This window comes from Podarcis pityusensis, assembly GCF_964106645.2.
Source record: "Podarcis pityusensis genome assembly, chromosome: 9".
Classification (NCBI taxonomy): domain Eukaryota; kingdom Metazoa; phylum Chordata; class Lepidosauria; order Squamata; family Lacertidae; genus Podarcis; species Podarcis pityusensis.
The window spans coordinates 3,853,700-3,868,217 of NC_138034.1; the positions used below are offsets into that span (position 1 = coordinate 3,853,700).

The 14,518-nt window shown below is 54.3% G+C and overlaps 1 protein-coding gene across 2 annotated transcripts; it reads right to left on the bottom strand.

Annotated features, from left to right (window-relative positions):
* Nucleotides 1–1,209: 1,209 nt before the first annotated feature.
* NKX3-2 (NK3 homeobox 2) lies at nt 1,210–11,468 on the bottom strand. Of its 2 annotated transcripts, XM_081021457.1 has the most exons (3): nt 7,083–11,468; nt 2,249–2,538; nt 1,210–1,806 (listed from the first exon to the last, which is right to left on the bottom strand). In XM_081021457.1, exons 1-3 carry the CDS (start codon nt 7,606–7,608, stop codon nt 1,714–1,716), a joined length of 909 nt encoding a protein of 302 aa, XP_080877583.1. In that variant the 5' UTR covers nt 7,609–11,468; the 3' UTR covers nt 1,210–1,713. The 2 variants fall into 2 exon arrangements, with proteins under 2 accessions (XP_080877583.1, XP_080877582.1); XM_081021456.1 differs by having other exon boundaries at nt 1,210–2,538.
* Between the last annotated feature and the right edge of the window lie 3,050 nt (nt 11,469–14,518).

The window sequence follows — 14,518 nt, forward strand, 5'->3', positions numbered from 1 at the left end:
CCCCGCTAGGTTAGCCCCTGTTGGGCCAACGTGTGGGACACGTCGGCGCTTCCCCGAAGCTAATAGGCAAAACCCAAATAGCTGCCCTTTGGCCCCAGTTGCTCAGTTGATCTCAAGCCCAAGTTCTCTCAGGTGTCCATACGACACATTTCCTCCACCCAGCAATTTGTGTAGACGTGCGTTGCGTCCTCGATCGGAGTCTGCCCATTTTCTCGCGACTCCTTTAGCTATTGTGAGCCGAGATGCGAAAAGAAACCTTTCACAGCTAGTTAACCTCGGGAGAAACGCAACCCACTCGTGTGTGTGTGTGTGTGTGTGTGTGTGTGTGTACAGTGGGAGGAAGAGGAAGCATCTTAGGAATCTAAAGCTATGCTGTATATAAAATCTCGCTATCTCTACATGCAAGGAACCTTGAGGGTGGCACCTGGTTTCAAAAGCAAGGATGCACAGAGGCTTGGGCAGCCCATCCTCTTTTCATAAGCGCTCTTACCCAAAGGTTTGCAGGGAATGGATTAAGATTATTATTAAATTTATTGCCCGCCCTTCACCAGCAGATGCCAGGGAGGGTTACAACGATTTAAATTTTAGAATTAAAAACAGTTAAAGCAGAGCACAGTTAAAACAGAACACACACACACATCGTGCCGTCACAGAAGTACGGTGGGCCGTGAAAATACAGACCTCGTGTATGAAGAGATTGGCACTGCCGTTGACTTTGCTATGGAAAATGGAAATGGAGTCACAGCGGCGGGCGATGTGGAGGCATTCAGTTGAATGATCCACAACCCAGGAAAGACGAACTTCACTGTGGGGAAAGTCAGGTAGGATTCTACACCTAATGGACCCGAACCAAACTTCGTTGAGCACCTACAGATTAACTTTCAAGCAGATCCGGGCTAAAGGCCACATTGTCATGGGCCGCACTTCTTCTTAGCGATCCAAAATCAAACACGTTTGCTTCCGAGACAAAGGAAAGTGAAGCCGGAAACTCATTTTTACTCGGAAACAGGTTCCACTATATTCATAGCAGGGCTAACCCCCCCATATAAAGTCAAGTTACTTTTCCTTTACAGGAATCACACCGAGCAGAATTCACCGTGGAAAGGGTCCTCTAACTAATTTTACTCGGTGGTAAGTCCGACTAAACTGGGCCTGAGAATCAAGGCCAGTAGTAGAAAAAGGAGACAATAGTCAGGAGTTAAACTGAACTTTATAAATTAAAAAAAGAATAGGTACAGGGGAACGGATTAACAAACAAATATTCACAAATATGCAGGCGTCCACCAGAGAGAATGACAGCGAGGTTTGCTGGGAAACTGAGACAGCGAAGAGACACGAGAAGACACTGAATAGTACTGAAACTCCCTTTAGAGGGTTCCCACCCCACCCCCGCAGGCCCGACTAAAATATTCACATTGAATATAAAAATAATTATCATAATAACAACAATTTAATACAACCGCAAAGTGCTAAAATATCAACTCTCCCAAATCCTCTCCATCATCGCCTCGAAGAAACAGGGCGCGATCCAGCGGGAAGTTACCCAGCGCACGGCCCATGGAAGTGAATGGGCAGCGGGGACTCACAGGCGGCGGCTCCTCCGTTGCCCAAGGGGGCCAGTTCGCGCCGGAGAACTTCCGGCGGGGTTGCGCCGAGGCATAAAATAGGTTTGGATTTATTTGCGCTGTTCTGGGGTGCGTGTTGGGCAAAACCTCACCCTTTTGCCGCCTCGAAGAAAGAGAAGCGTGGAGCGGAGGCTGCCTTACATTCATCCAGCCCCGTCGGGGAGGCTCCACTGGAGTTTCGCTGGAAGACCAAAAGACATGGGGGAGGGGCAGATGAAATAATGATGTTCTTTGGGGTTCGGAGACAGCGGGTCAGAGTGCTCCCCGCCCCCCGCCTGCCCACCCGCCCTCCGGGTCTCGTCCATTTGCCTTAGTCCGAAGCCACGGCTCTTAATCCAGCCTGGATCGAGCGCAGGGAGTCCCCGTCACTGCGTGGCCCCGGCGGCCGCGGCGCAGGCCGAGAGAGCCCAGCCCGGTAGGCAATAATAGGGGTAATAGTAGGATGGCTGGAGGGAGAGGAGGGGCGGCGGCCGGAGGACCTCGCCCGGGTGATACTGCCTCTGGTCATCACGGACTAGCACCTTGACAGCCACTTTCTTGGCGGCCGGCGCCGAGGAGAGCAGATCCGCGGCCAGCTGGCGCCGCTTGGTCTTGTAGCGCCGGTTCTGGAACCAGATCTTCACCTGCGTCTCGGTGAGCTTGAGCGACGCGGCCAGGTCGGCGCGCTCCGGCCCGGACAGGTAGCGCTGGTGGTTGAAGCGCCGCTCCAGCTCGAAGACTTGCGCGTGGGAAAATGCCGCCCGGGAGCGCTTCTTTCGCGGCTTCGGAGCTGCCGTCGAAGCGGCCATTGGGGCCGAGCCGGACCCAGCTGCTGCTGCCGCCGCCTCGTCTTCCTCCGACGGGGCCTTGGAGCTCTTACCGCCACCTCTGCTGTTGCTCTGCTCTTCCTCGAGCTCGTCAGGATGGCTGCGATCTGAGGGAAACAGGGTAGAGGCACAAACAATCCAGAATCAGAAGAGGCGGGGCGCTGGGGGACCCCCCAAAATGCCCTCGCCACCCACACCGGACTCAAACCGGAGCGCACACAGCGAGGATCCCACTGTCGTCTTTTCAAAGGCTCGCACCCATTGGCAGCACCCCGCGCAGGGGCGACGTTTCGGATTTGGAGAGGCACAAAGGGGTGGGGTGTTTGTCAGAGAGAGGCAGAGAAAAGCAACTTTCTCGTGTATGTGTGTCACGCAGAAACTCACACACACATTTTTAACTTGCACATCTCAACCCAGTCCTCTTCTTTGTGCCTTTGAATTGCCCACTCAGTGACCCAGTCTCATTCGAGAGTAAATCACAATAGTAACACGGGTTTGGAACCAGAGTTGGCCAGAAGTGTAGGATCTTCTGAGAAACACTCAGTCAGCATGGAGAGCCAAAGTCCGTTTGATTCGAAGTGAGCTCGAAGTGAGCCTCCACTTCGCTAGCACTCTGCTTAGGATGAGCGACGGAGCCCGACGGAGCGACATTGCGCGCCTGGAATCCCCCAAGCCCAGGACTGTGTTTTGTGGTTCGCGGCCACCCTTCCCGCCTCGGATCCCACATTACGCTTGACTCTGAAAGAAACACGATTCGGATCAAAGGCCGCCGGCCGTCGTAAACCACAGTCGGTTGTCAGCACCCCAGTGAATAGAGGGAGAAATGCCATTTCAAACAGCTTGCGTCCCTTGACCCCGAGACTGGCTTCGAAATAAGCCCGCCTGGACGCAAGGCGGGCGGCGGTCTCCGGACAGCGGCTCCCATTCCGCTTTCAGGGAACAGGCTTTCATTTGGGAAAAGAGCCTAAGGCGACCGCCCTATACGAGACTCACTCGGCCTGGGATTAAACCCCGTGGCATTTCGACAGACCGTGGCACCGCCAGACCAGGCGCTTCGGGGGAAACCTGGAGGAACCCGCCTGGGGCTCTTCCCTTCCCACGGAGGGCCACGGGAACGTGCCGGAGGAGATCGGCCTGCCGGTCACGAGGCGCTCAGAAGAGTGGCTGGAGGAAGGCAGGAAGAGAGACGGGGCTCGAACAAGGACCTCGAAGGGGCACGAGACCTCGCAGAGGGGCTTTGGGAACCGGCTCTCGAGACTATTTTGCCTCAGACACGCTTTCTGGCCGAGCGCATTATCGTCTATGCTGGATTGCCTTTTTTCGCTGTTCGGACGGCATTTAAATGGCAAGCCGCGTTTGCTTTGTCGTCAAAAAGCGGGATATAAATACTGACACGGAGTTGGGCCGGGTCCCTGGCTCATCCAGGAAGGAGGCGGACCTCGGAACCAGGCAGGGTAGGGACCCACGACGGCGTTTGAAGGGGCAGAACTGGCGGGCAGAAGCTATGCATCCCTGCCGCCTCCCCTACCCCCAAAAGAACTCGCCCCCCGCCCAATTGCTGGAGTCTTGTCATTAATATGCAGTTATTTTTCTTTGAGATCCTAACATATGGGATGCAACTTCACACCTAGACATATACTTTGTCCCTTCCGTGCCCCCCCCCCCGCCGCGCCCACAGTTTTATCTGGTGCGGCCTCTGGAGTTAGGATGGAGGCTCCTGCAGACCGACCGCGAGCCTGCAAAGCCAGGAGAGGGGAGAGAAGGAGGAAGGCCTCCTTCGGGACTCCTGGGGAGGGGGACCAAACAAAAATCGCCCGTCCCTCCCAGGGGACACCTGATTCCAGTCTCAGTGAGATACCTGTCCTCCGCCCCTGCACTCTAACGGGGCTGGGGTGGGGTGGGGGGCTCCATCTACAGCACAGCGCCAAATAGAGGTCACCCCCCCACCCATCGAGTTCAGCGCAGGGCGGAGAAAGACTTTCTCTTTCACTCACACATTGAAGTCGGCAACTGGACTGTTGCGGAGTTAGGAGGGAAGCCCCAGTCCCGGCGATCCGGCAGGCGAGCCCAGTTGGCAAACCAGGCAGGAAAAGGCTTCGGAGAGCCGAGCCCACTCAAAGCCACGCCACATCCGGCCACAGGCGTGAAAACCCAAAACGAAGCAACGGCGGTGGGCCTAGAAGCATTTAGGAGGATCTGCGTCTGTGTTTTACACGGGAGTAAGCAGCACTCGTGGGCTCGTCCCCAGGACAGAGCGCAAAATACTCTGGCACAAGCGGTTTCAATGGCTGCAGCTGATTATTGTTTTGGTTGACCTTGCGAGTCTCAATACGGATTAACCGAAGTATTTTGAGCTCCGTTGATCTTAAAATCGTGCTCAGTAGGGCTTAATGAGGTTGTGGATCGGACCGGCCAAAGTATCCCTTACATGAAATTTAATTCGGCTCACGTGACTGGAAATCCTGGAACCGTGCAACTGAAAAGGGATTTTAGCCGCCTCCCGCAAATAAATATCACTTGCTTGCTCTCCCACTATTCTACGGCGGCGGCTGCCCTCCCCTTCTCCCCGTGGCAATGGATCCTCATTCAGAGGCACGATCCTGCCTTATGAAAGCTACACTTCAAAGCTTACATTAAAAAAACGAAAACAAAAATTCGGGACGCAAGGCGGCGAAGTTAACCGCAGGAGTTCCACGCAAATGTCTGAAGTATGCGCACAACTCTGCTTAAGAACTGACTAGGCTCGAAAGCCCGCAGCTTGGGCTGGATCGCGGGGTTACTGCTCTTGTTTTTAGGGCTATTATTCCCGCCCTCGAGGCTGAAATAAACTTGCTTCTCCTCCGTTCCTGGACGTCCATTCCCGCCAGTCCTTTTGCTCCCAGACCTCGCCCGGCCTGCCAGCCTCGGCTCTTCCGCAATGGCCACCAGGCGAACAAGCGCCCTTGAAGACTGGGAAACTCCCTGGAGTAAAACAGCCCTCTGCATGGTTTCCGGAGTAGGCCGGAAGGAAGAAACTGACTTCTTCTTTTTGGGGGGTGGGGTGCGGCTTTCGGTAATGGCTCTGCCCCGAAGATGCTGCTTTTTCCCGCAGGCAAGGCGCCCTATAGCACGGCCCCTCCCTGGCACGTGGACGCGGAACCGGGTCGCCATGTAAGTGGGTACCAGGCAGTGGGGCTCCCCGCCCCGGATTTTACCACCAAATTCGCATCCTTTGGATCGCATCCCGAAGTCTGCGTCCAGAGGAGCCGCCTTGGGGTTGAGGAAACGAGGAGAGTCGCCGTTTTCAAGCGAAAGTCTAAGAGGCCCTAGGCCAGTTGCTCTCTGGGACGGAGGGCCTGCTGCCTGCCTCGAGCTCCGGGGCCTACAGAATGGGGCGAGCGGGGACTGGGAGTAGCAGCGGGTGATGGACTCACTGTCTAGCCTAATGCTGCAGTCTTATCTGTACATACCCGCTTAACCCCATTGATCTGAACGGAAGCAATTTCTGTATAGGATTTCTGCCTAGGGTTGTGCTGTAGACGAATTAAGTGAAATACTATGGATTAAAAAGAAACAGATTTCTATATAATAAAGTTGAGAGTGGAGTTCTGGAAGATGGGATTATAAAGGTCCGCTTCACCGTAATTTTAGTGGAGATTAGCGCGTGTGTTTGCAGGACTGCAAGAGACACGGACAAAGCAAAAACGAAAATAAATAAGATGCAACTTTATGCTCCAGTGTTTTAAAAGCAACTCGCTTTACATGGGCCCTAAGCTTTGAATAACCAAGGCGCTGAAAGGTTCCATTTAAAATGTAGCAAGGTGCGAGACCTGAAGATCGTGACCCATTTAATTAATATTTTAAAAGAGTTCTTTCTCTTTTGGGCGGAGCGGAGGGGGGTTGTGGCCTTGACCATCAATAGACTCTGCTTGTAACATTGAGATGCACTATTTAAACAAAAGCAGTCGAAAAATACACTTAAGCCTTCGGGACGAGAGCTACAGTAAAACCTTCTACGCGCCGATTGAGGACATGCACGGCGCTTTTTATGGAGAAAGCAGTAAAAACATGACTCCCTGGGCCGCAAGCTGGAAGGGTCCAGAATTCTGTGGCCTCAGCCCGAGTTTGTCCACCATGAGCAGCAGGAGAGAGCGAGACGCAGTCAGTAGTGCTAAATTCTCCTTCCCATTCGTCTCCATTCGGACGAACAGCGCACTCTTACGCGCGGGCGTTCGGGACCAAGTGTAAGCGCACTGCAGTGGGCCTTAAATTTAGGTGTAAGTGTGCAAAGGACTGCTGCGTTAAAATAGTAGTTGGATCGTTCCCCCTACAGCATGTTTCCTAGGGCAGGGATCTTCTGAAAGGCCGCTCAAAGTGGAACTCTAAACCGGCCCTAACAGGCTAACTGGCGTCTCCAGGTCAGTGGGGCAGATTCGTTCCTTTGGCACACGGAGGGTGCGTGTTTCTCTGTGCTAACACGCGATGATTTAGGATGGATATTCTCATCCCCCCCGCCCCTGCCCTGCAATTCCAATTCGTGCTTAATAGGTGCCGCGGAACTGGCATTTCCGGGAATCAGCTCCTGCGAGCAAAGCGCCATGGGTTGGCCATTTTAATCCGGATTTCAAAAGCGCAAACTCCACCCTGGGACTCCCGCGTAATCTCTGCGTACCTGAAATTCGGGCTGAGAGCTCAATGTCGCTGAGACCCTCCGGGGACCGTTCCTGGAGCTCCTGTCCCGGCGGCTCCCTGCCCGAGCCCTCCGACAGCGATCGGGCGCCAGAACCAGAGGACTGCCCTTCTCGTGGCCTCCGGGAGGCCGCGGGCGATTTGCTGCCGTCCTCGTCGTCGTCCTCTTCGTCGTCGTCGTCCTCCTCCTTGTCGCCCTCTTGCTCCTCGCTCAGGACCGAGTCGGAGTCCCAGACGGCGAGTCCGGGAGCCCTGGAAGCCGCGGGGGCCAAGGCGGAGGCAGGCTGGTGCTGGTGCAGCGCCGCGGCCAGCGCCGCCGCTTCGTCGCCGAAGAGCCTCCAGCAGCAGGCGGGCGCCACGTCGGGGCTGGCGGAGGCGCCCCCTGCGGGCGGCGGCGGCTGCAGTCGGCCTTGCAGGAAGCCCCGCGCACTCCGCTCTTCCTTTTTGTTGAGGATGGCCTGGATGGAGAAGGGCGTCGGGGCAGGGGTGCTGCTGCTGCGCACCGCCATCGGTCTCCGGCCCCCGCCCCTCGCCCGCTCCTAGGGCGCCTTCTCCAGCGGGAAGCCTCCCTTCAGCTCGCCGAGCGCATCGCCTCTCCTCGGGCTGCAGCAGCAGCAGCAGCAGCGGCGCCGTCGGGGCCCCGGGGCGTCCTGCGCAGGCTTCCCATAAAGAGCCCGGCAGGCGTCGGGTCCGCCTGGTGTGCTCGCGCCCGCTCGGCGCGGCTCCTCGCGCTCCGGTCCCCCCTCGGCAGGCCCTCCCCGTCGTTCCCCCTCCACCTCTGTTTCTTTCCTCTCCCCTCCTCGGCCTTTTTCAGGAGAGCCCAGCTGTCATTCCTCTCCGGTGAGTGACAGCTCCCGGGCCGGCCTTTCCCATTGGGCAGGGCTCTGCCCCGGGAGCCGCCTGATTGGCTCTCACGGCAGCCCGAAGAAGTTGTTAATTTTTTCCAGGCAAAGCGATCTGGGCGCGAGTTGGGGGTCCCGGACCAGCGCTGGCCGTTAACCCTTTCCCAGCCGAGGCACCGCGCGCTGGCTTCGCTGCCTTTTGCTCCGCGGGAAAACTATTAACTGCAGCTCGCTGTGCTCACGATCCTGTACTCGCTGAACTTTAGTGAGACATACTTCTGAGTAAGCGGCTAAGGGACTCGGCTGTCAAACTCCGCCGAGGGAAACGTCTTTTGCAAAACCAACCAATCGCGCACGGGGGGCGGGTGGGGAGGGGGCGAGATCTGCCTCGAACATGGGGAAACTAATGGAAACCGTTTAATTTCCCTCTCCAGTCGAGTGCAACATTTTTTTCTAGGTTGCAAACATTTTCTCTCCATGTGCAGTTTTCAAATGGTTGATTTAATGTATTTCTGTATAATCCCACCTCGGATATGCAGTTAGGTGCTTCGATATTAAGATGATGGGCCTTCAAATGTTTTCCTGTTAGGCAATTTTATCAGATGAGGTCAGTTTTGTCGTGGCGATGATGTTATATCAAAGATGAATTTCAGTGAATTATTTTTAATCAGTTTTGCGACAGCTATTTCCCCCATCATGGATAGATGATTGATAGATCCTTCCAGCACGGTATTCATTGGTTGCATCTGAAGCCCCTGCTAGCACAGTGAAAGAAAAAAAATTACCATAGAGATGATTAACTGGACGCATCATTAGTAATCAGAGAGTGTCTTTGATTATTGATAATTCATGACAAGGCCAATAGAGAAGGAACAAATCTCGCTCTTCCTTCTTCCTGGAAGCATGGAAAGCGATTTCTGCAAGTCGCTGAAAACTCCAGAGTCCTGCGGTACCTTAAAGGCTAAGGAAGTCAGAGCGTGATCCGGATTGCAATGGGGGAAATTAAGAGCAACTTCTCACGCTGAAACCAACGGGACGCAACTTTGAGCTCGACTCTGGCAGTATTGTGCCCTAAAGTAGTCGGAACCTGAATTTTCGTAATAAGAGCTAGTATACCAATTACAAAACAGTAATTCTTAATGTAGCACGTATGGCGATGGCTTTCCGTCTTTATATTCCCTGGAGACGCAGCTCTTCTGTTTCCCATTCGCAACCCGGGGCAGCTTGACGACTCTCAGAGAACTTTCCAAGTGTGTCGAGGACACGTTACGAGAAAGCCAGGCGTTGAAATAAAGTGATCTGGTCCCGGGGGAAATGCTGGTTTCGCTTGCTTCAGCTGCCCAACATTTCCCAAAATGTGCAACCATTCTCCGACGCTTGTTGCATGCAAACAGATCTGCAAAGGAAAATCATTTTTGCGAGGTCTCTGCGTGTACGTGCAAGAAACAGACTCCAGGTGGAAGAGGCCCAGGGGAAGAAGGCACAATCGATAAAAGCCTGGGGGTGGGGGGGGGGTGGAGAATGCAAAAGTAGGGGCGACAGGGATGGGGGATGCGACTTTTGTGGTGTTTCAAAATGCTGCACGCCTAAGGAAAGTTGGGGGTCAGCTTGACATTGGTGTGTGCGAGCAGCAGCAAAAAAAAATGCTATTGGGGGGCTCCATCTAAAGGAGGGCAGGGAGCAGGCGATCATTATCCTACAGGGCCAGGGGTGTAAATACGCACAAATCGGAGCAACTCCAACCAGGGGCGAGTCAAACCAAACTGCTTCACCCGCCCCGCGTCCATCTTGGATCTTAGGCGATCCACTCCAGAGCCGTCCTTCGGGCCTCGCGGCCTATCCTGAGCCCTCGAAAGGCCTCCAAGAGGCGCCTTTTCCTTCCCGCTCAAGAGGGAGCTGCAGGCGGGACCCCGGGCGAGGCCAAGGTCTCGTGGAGCGAAGAGTCCGGTCCTTGTGAGGGGCCCGGGCAGCCCAGCCCCGAGGAAAGGGCAGGCGAGCAGCAGAGCGCGAGGCCCAGCTTCACTCGCTCCTTCTTGCCGGGCGAGGCGGGGGCGCCATTTTGTCGGCGGGGCGCATTACAAGAGGGCAGCCTAACCAACCAGGTTCCGCGCCCTTTCCCCGCAGAGCGAACCGTCGCTTGGAGGTCGCCGCGGCCTGCCGGGAAAGTCGCCGGAAGACTCGGAGGCCGCGAGGAGAAGCCTGGCTGGCAGGCAGCCGGACGCGGCAGGGGCAGGGTGGCCTGTTCAGGGCGGCCGCTCCTTCTCCTCGTCCTCTGCCCGCCGCTCTCGGTGGGCCTCGGAACTCGCCCAAAGGCCCGGGCCCCGTTTGCGGAGGGCACCCAGTCATGCGGAGTGCTGGAACGACAACAGGGGCCAAAGCTTTTTAATGAAGAAGTGGGTGGGTGTTTCGCTCAGAGCTCCACAAGGTGGGGATGAGCATGAAGTGGGCCCAAAAGGCCCGACTGAAACCCGCGAGGGTGAGATGGCCGAGCCATCCCGCCCTCCTCAGCCGGCCTTGACTTGACCAGGGAAGGGGTCTCTCTGAGGTGAGGCGCAGGCCCCGAAAGAGACGGAGCCCGCCCGCCCGCCTCAGAAAAGGGAACGGCAACACCTCAGGCCGCGGCTCGCTCGCTCCTCTCTCGCGCTGGGCATGGTCGCCTCAGGAAGGCGGGAGAGGGAGAGAGAGGCTCTTGTAGGGCAGGAAAAGGTTCCCAAAAGGGCAGCCCCAAAGATCGAGAGGCGCAGCCCTGACAGGAGAAGGCGGCGCGTTCGGGGCTTCTTTTGGTGTTTCGTTTAGTGGAAAAGGCGCGCGATGGAGGTGTACAGAGCGAGTGGATGGGCGGGGAGCTTCCCGTCGTCGCCAGTGGATCCTCCTCGATCGCCCAGTGGAGCTGGATCGTGCTGGGAGATTTAGGGCAGGAGAAGGGAAGCGCTCTCTCGGAACTCGGGCCCCTGTGAAAGGGAAAAGGGCCGGCTTCGAGTCCCGATGCCAGTCGCTGAGGAAAACCGTGCGAAGGGGCCGCAGGGCTCTCGTGTCCGGCTGGCGGGCTCCCCAGAGGCCCCTGGATCGTGGCCAGTTGTGGGATGCAGGCCGCCTTCCAACAGGTCATGTTCTCTGATGACCAGCCCCGTCGCCCGTCTCCGCCCTTCCCTGCCAGCAGCCTAAGAACGAGGGGGAAGAGTGGGGGGCATCGGGGCAGATCCGGCAGAGGAAGATGGCCTCGCCCCAAGCTTCGTGGCGCTGGGCACGCGGGGACTTGCTCCCGAGAAAAATCTGCCTCGGATCGGGTCACCTTTGTTAGCCAAGTCGGGCGGGGGAAGGAAGATCAAGGCCTTCCCCGGGGAGAGGGCCCACCCCAAGGTCGCCCCCACGACAGGCCAGAATTTAGGCAACCAAGACACGCGAGCCAAACACGTTTGGATCCCCATTGATTTCAATGGGGGAAGACGCTCATCTGTATTCGAAAGAAAGCCATATAAGAAATGCAACAGGATGGATTTCCTTCGTTTTTTGTAAACCGCTTTAAGAGGTTTTTTTTTTTTTTTTAAGCAATCAAGCGGGGTATATATATAAACAAATTTCTAGCCCGCCCTTCCTCACACACGTGATCCCAGGGCTGGGTCCATCAAATAGAACATCTAGAACAGTCACCCCCAAACTCGGCCCTCCGGCTGTTTGGGGACTACAACTCCCATCATCCCTAGCTAACAGGACCAGTGGTCAGGGATGATGGGAATTGTAGTCCCAAAGCATCTGGCGGGCCGAGTTTGGGGATGCCTGATCTAGAACAAATAGAACAAGGGCTATTCCTGATTCCCAATGTTTGGTGACCCAGACTCAACCTTCCTCCTTAGCAAGCGTTCGTCGTTGCAACCTGAAACGCCTACTCAGCTCTATCCTTGCAACCAACACCATCTGCAAGGCTTTAGTTTGGGCGTGTCCAAAATTTTGATGTCAAAATCACACTCGCTTAATGCAAGGAGAAATCACTTCCCGGGAACAGGAGCAGGCGGTTCCAGCGATGCCTTTCTGCCACAGCTCAGCGATAGAGCAGGTCCCACCAAATCCAACCTCCAGCACCTTCAGGGTTGGGGAAGACTCCTCTGGAGCCGCTGCTAGGTCGTGTAGACTTGTGCGGGGAACCTTTGGCCGGTTATCTGTTGCCGGACTCCAACTCCCATCAGCCTCAGCAAGCATGGCCAATGGTCACAGATGATAGGAGTTGTAGTCCAGCAACGTCAGGCGGCCCAAAAGGTTCCCCACACCTGGTGCGTGCAGACAATACTGAACTAAATGGACCAGTGGCCTGACTTCCCTTGAGACGCACAGAGGTGTATCCGTTTTTGGCCCTGTGGATTTGGCTGCTCCAGCATGACTTCGGATTGGGCTATTATCAGGATGCTAATCCATAGCTAGAGGACGGAAGAGGAAGCTAGAGCCGACCTGCGTGTCCGCCTCCAACCCGCCCCCTCTTTCTTTGAGCCAGGGATGCTCACCTGGCAAGGGAGAAGGAGAGACTGTGGCCGTGAGCATTTAAGGCTGCACTCTACTCGCGCTTTTTTCATTGGAGACTCCCATTGACTTCAGAGAGATTTACTCCTGCGTAAAGGTGCATAGGAAGGATCCAGCTGCACAGGGTAGACTTGAAGGGAGAGGGGAAATCTCCCATCAGATTTCCCCCTCTCCTTTTTTGTGAAGATCAAAAGCGGGAGGGTTCATCTGGCACAGTGACCTGGTGGTTTAGGTACGGTGCCGGCATGGATGAGGGCCGGGCTGAAAGGGATGAGACCGTGGGTTAAATAGTCCTTGCTATCTGAGTCGGCAGGTAGAGTGAAAAGGTAGCTCTGTCTCCCCACCTCCCGCTCACTGGTCGCTAACTGCAGGGCTGGCAGGCGGAAGCGCCCTTAAGCTAAGGGGAGGCAGGGAGGGGAAGCTGCAAGTCAATAAAAAACACATAGCTAACTGAAGTTCTGCCCACCCCCAACACAATTCTGGCTATGCTCATGCTGAGGTGGGATGTGAAGCGCATGAATTGCTTCCCACGCAAGTAAGGAAGCACTTGATCTGTGTCCGTCCTCATATATTTCCATACCCTCCAACGTTTGCCCGATGAAAATAGGGACGTCCCATTCCAGAATGATAATTTTAGTATTTATACCCTACGCATCTTACTAGGTTGCACCAGCCACTCTGGGCAGCTTCCAACACATATGAAAACACAACAAAACATTACACATTTTAAAAACTTCGCTTTACAGGATTGCCTTCAGACGGACCCAGGGTCGGATAACTCCATACCCTCCAACATTTCTCAAATGAAAATAAGGATGTCCTAAGGAAAAGCGGGACATTCGAGAATCAAATCAGAAACCGGGAAATCAGGGACGCCCCTGGAAAATAGGGACACTTGCAGGGTCTGTATTTCTCGGCCTCACGGGGGAATATCAACCGCGCATATAACTCAACTTGTTTCGGAAGATCAACCTTTTTAATCCGAGCAGACAGCCGAAACACTCGGTACCCAATGAGTTTGTATTTGGGGAAAAACAGCCCGTCCCAATACATAGACACAAATAGATATTGTGCGCCACCTAGAGGCATATGGCTATCACTGCCTTCTGAAGCGGAGTGGGGCGAAGGATAATAGAATCACAGAACTGTAGAGTTTGAAAGGACCCCAAGGGTCATCTAGTCCAACCTTCTGCAATGCGGAAATCTCAGCACACGGCCCCCCACGCAATTTGACCCTACTTAGCTTTTACAAAACATGCTAGCAGTTCTATTGCTGCACCACTAAGATGGGATATTACCTTGCAGCTGATAATTTCTATTTCAACAGCGTTTTAGCTATTAAATAAAGGACTGGGAAACTTAAATGTTCTTTTTCGTTCAACTGGCTGCTTAGTAGCAGAATCCTATCAGTGTCTGTCCCAGTGATGCTTACTCTCAATTAAGAGTCACAACTTCAGTCTCCTGAGGAAATAAATGTGATTTAGAAGTTCTTAAATTTAGCTGGATTGTGCGCTTATTAGTTGGATTTTTAAATAACTTATTGGACTGATTGGACAATGTCAGTTGCTTAATCATCTGCCCCGAAACAGGTTAATTTATCAATTAGATTTAAATACAGCTGCATATTCGTCAACACAACCTTCTTACACATTCTCTATTGCTGACCAGAGTAAGCTCAGTTCTTTGGTATTCCAGGGAGTTGGCAGCAATGAAGAAGTTGTGGGGACAATTGAATATCCAGCTTAATGTAGATTGTGGTTGGTTGTGGGGAAGACCTCAATACAAGTCTGGCTGAACATGGGCAAAGGCCCCTTGAAGGCAAGGCCAATCTGGTCATGATGACGACGACGGCAAAAAAGAATGCCAGTAAAGGCTTATGGTACCTCAAAGACTGCCAGATTTATTTATTTTTTAAAAATAACACATTTTGTTATGGCAGTTTATGTGGACAAGCATATACTTTATAAGATGCAAATAATGAAATTGGTATTTAAAGCGCCATGACATCTTTCGTTGTTTTTGCTGCAACAGACTAATGCAGCTACTGCTCTGGGAACTGTTAGCC

What these genes read in the sequence shown, in the direction of transcription:
- NKX3-2 (XM_081021456.1), bottom strand. Translation starts at nt 7,608, where the DNA reads ATGGCGGTGCGCAGCAGCAGCACCCCTGCCCCGACGCCCTTCTCCATC. An exon ending in GCTCTCAGCCCGAATTTCAG is followed by an intron (nt 2,539 to 7,082) that starts GTACGCAGAGAT and finishes TGTTTCCCTCAG; the next exon opens with ATCGCAGCCATCCTGACGAG.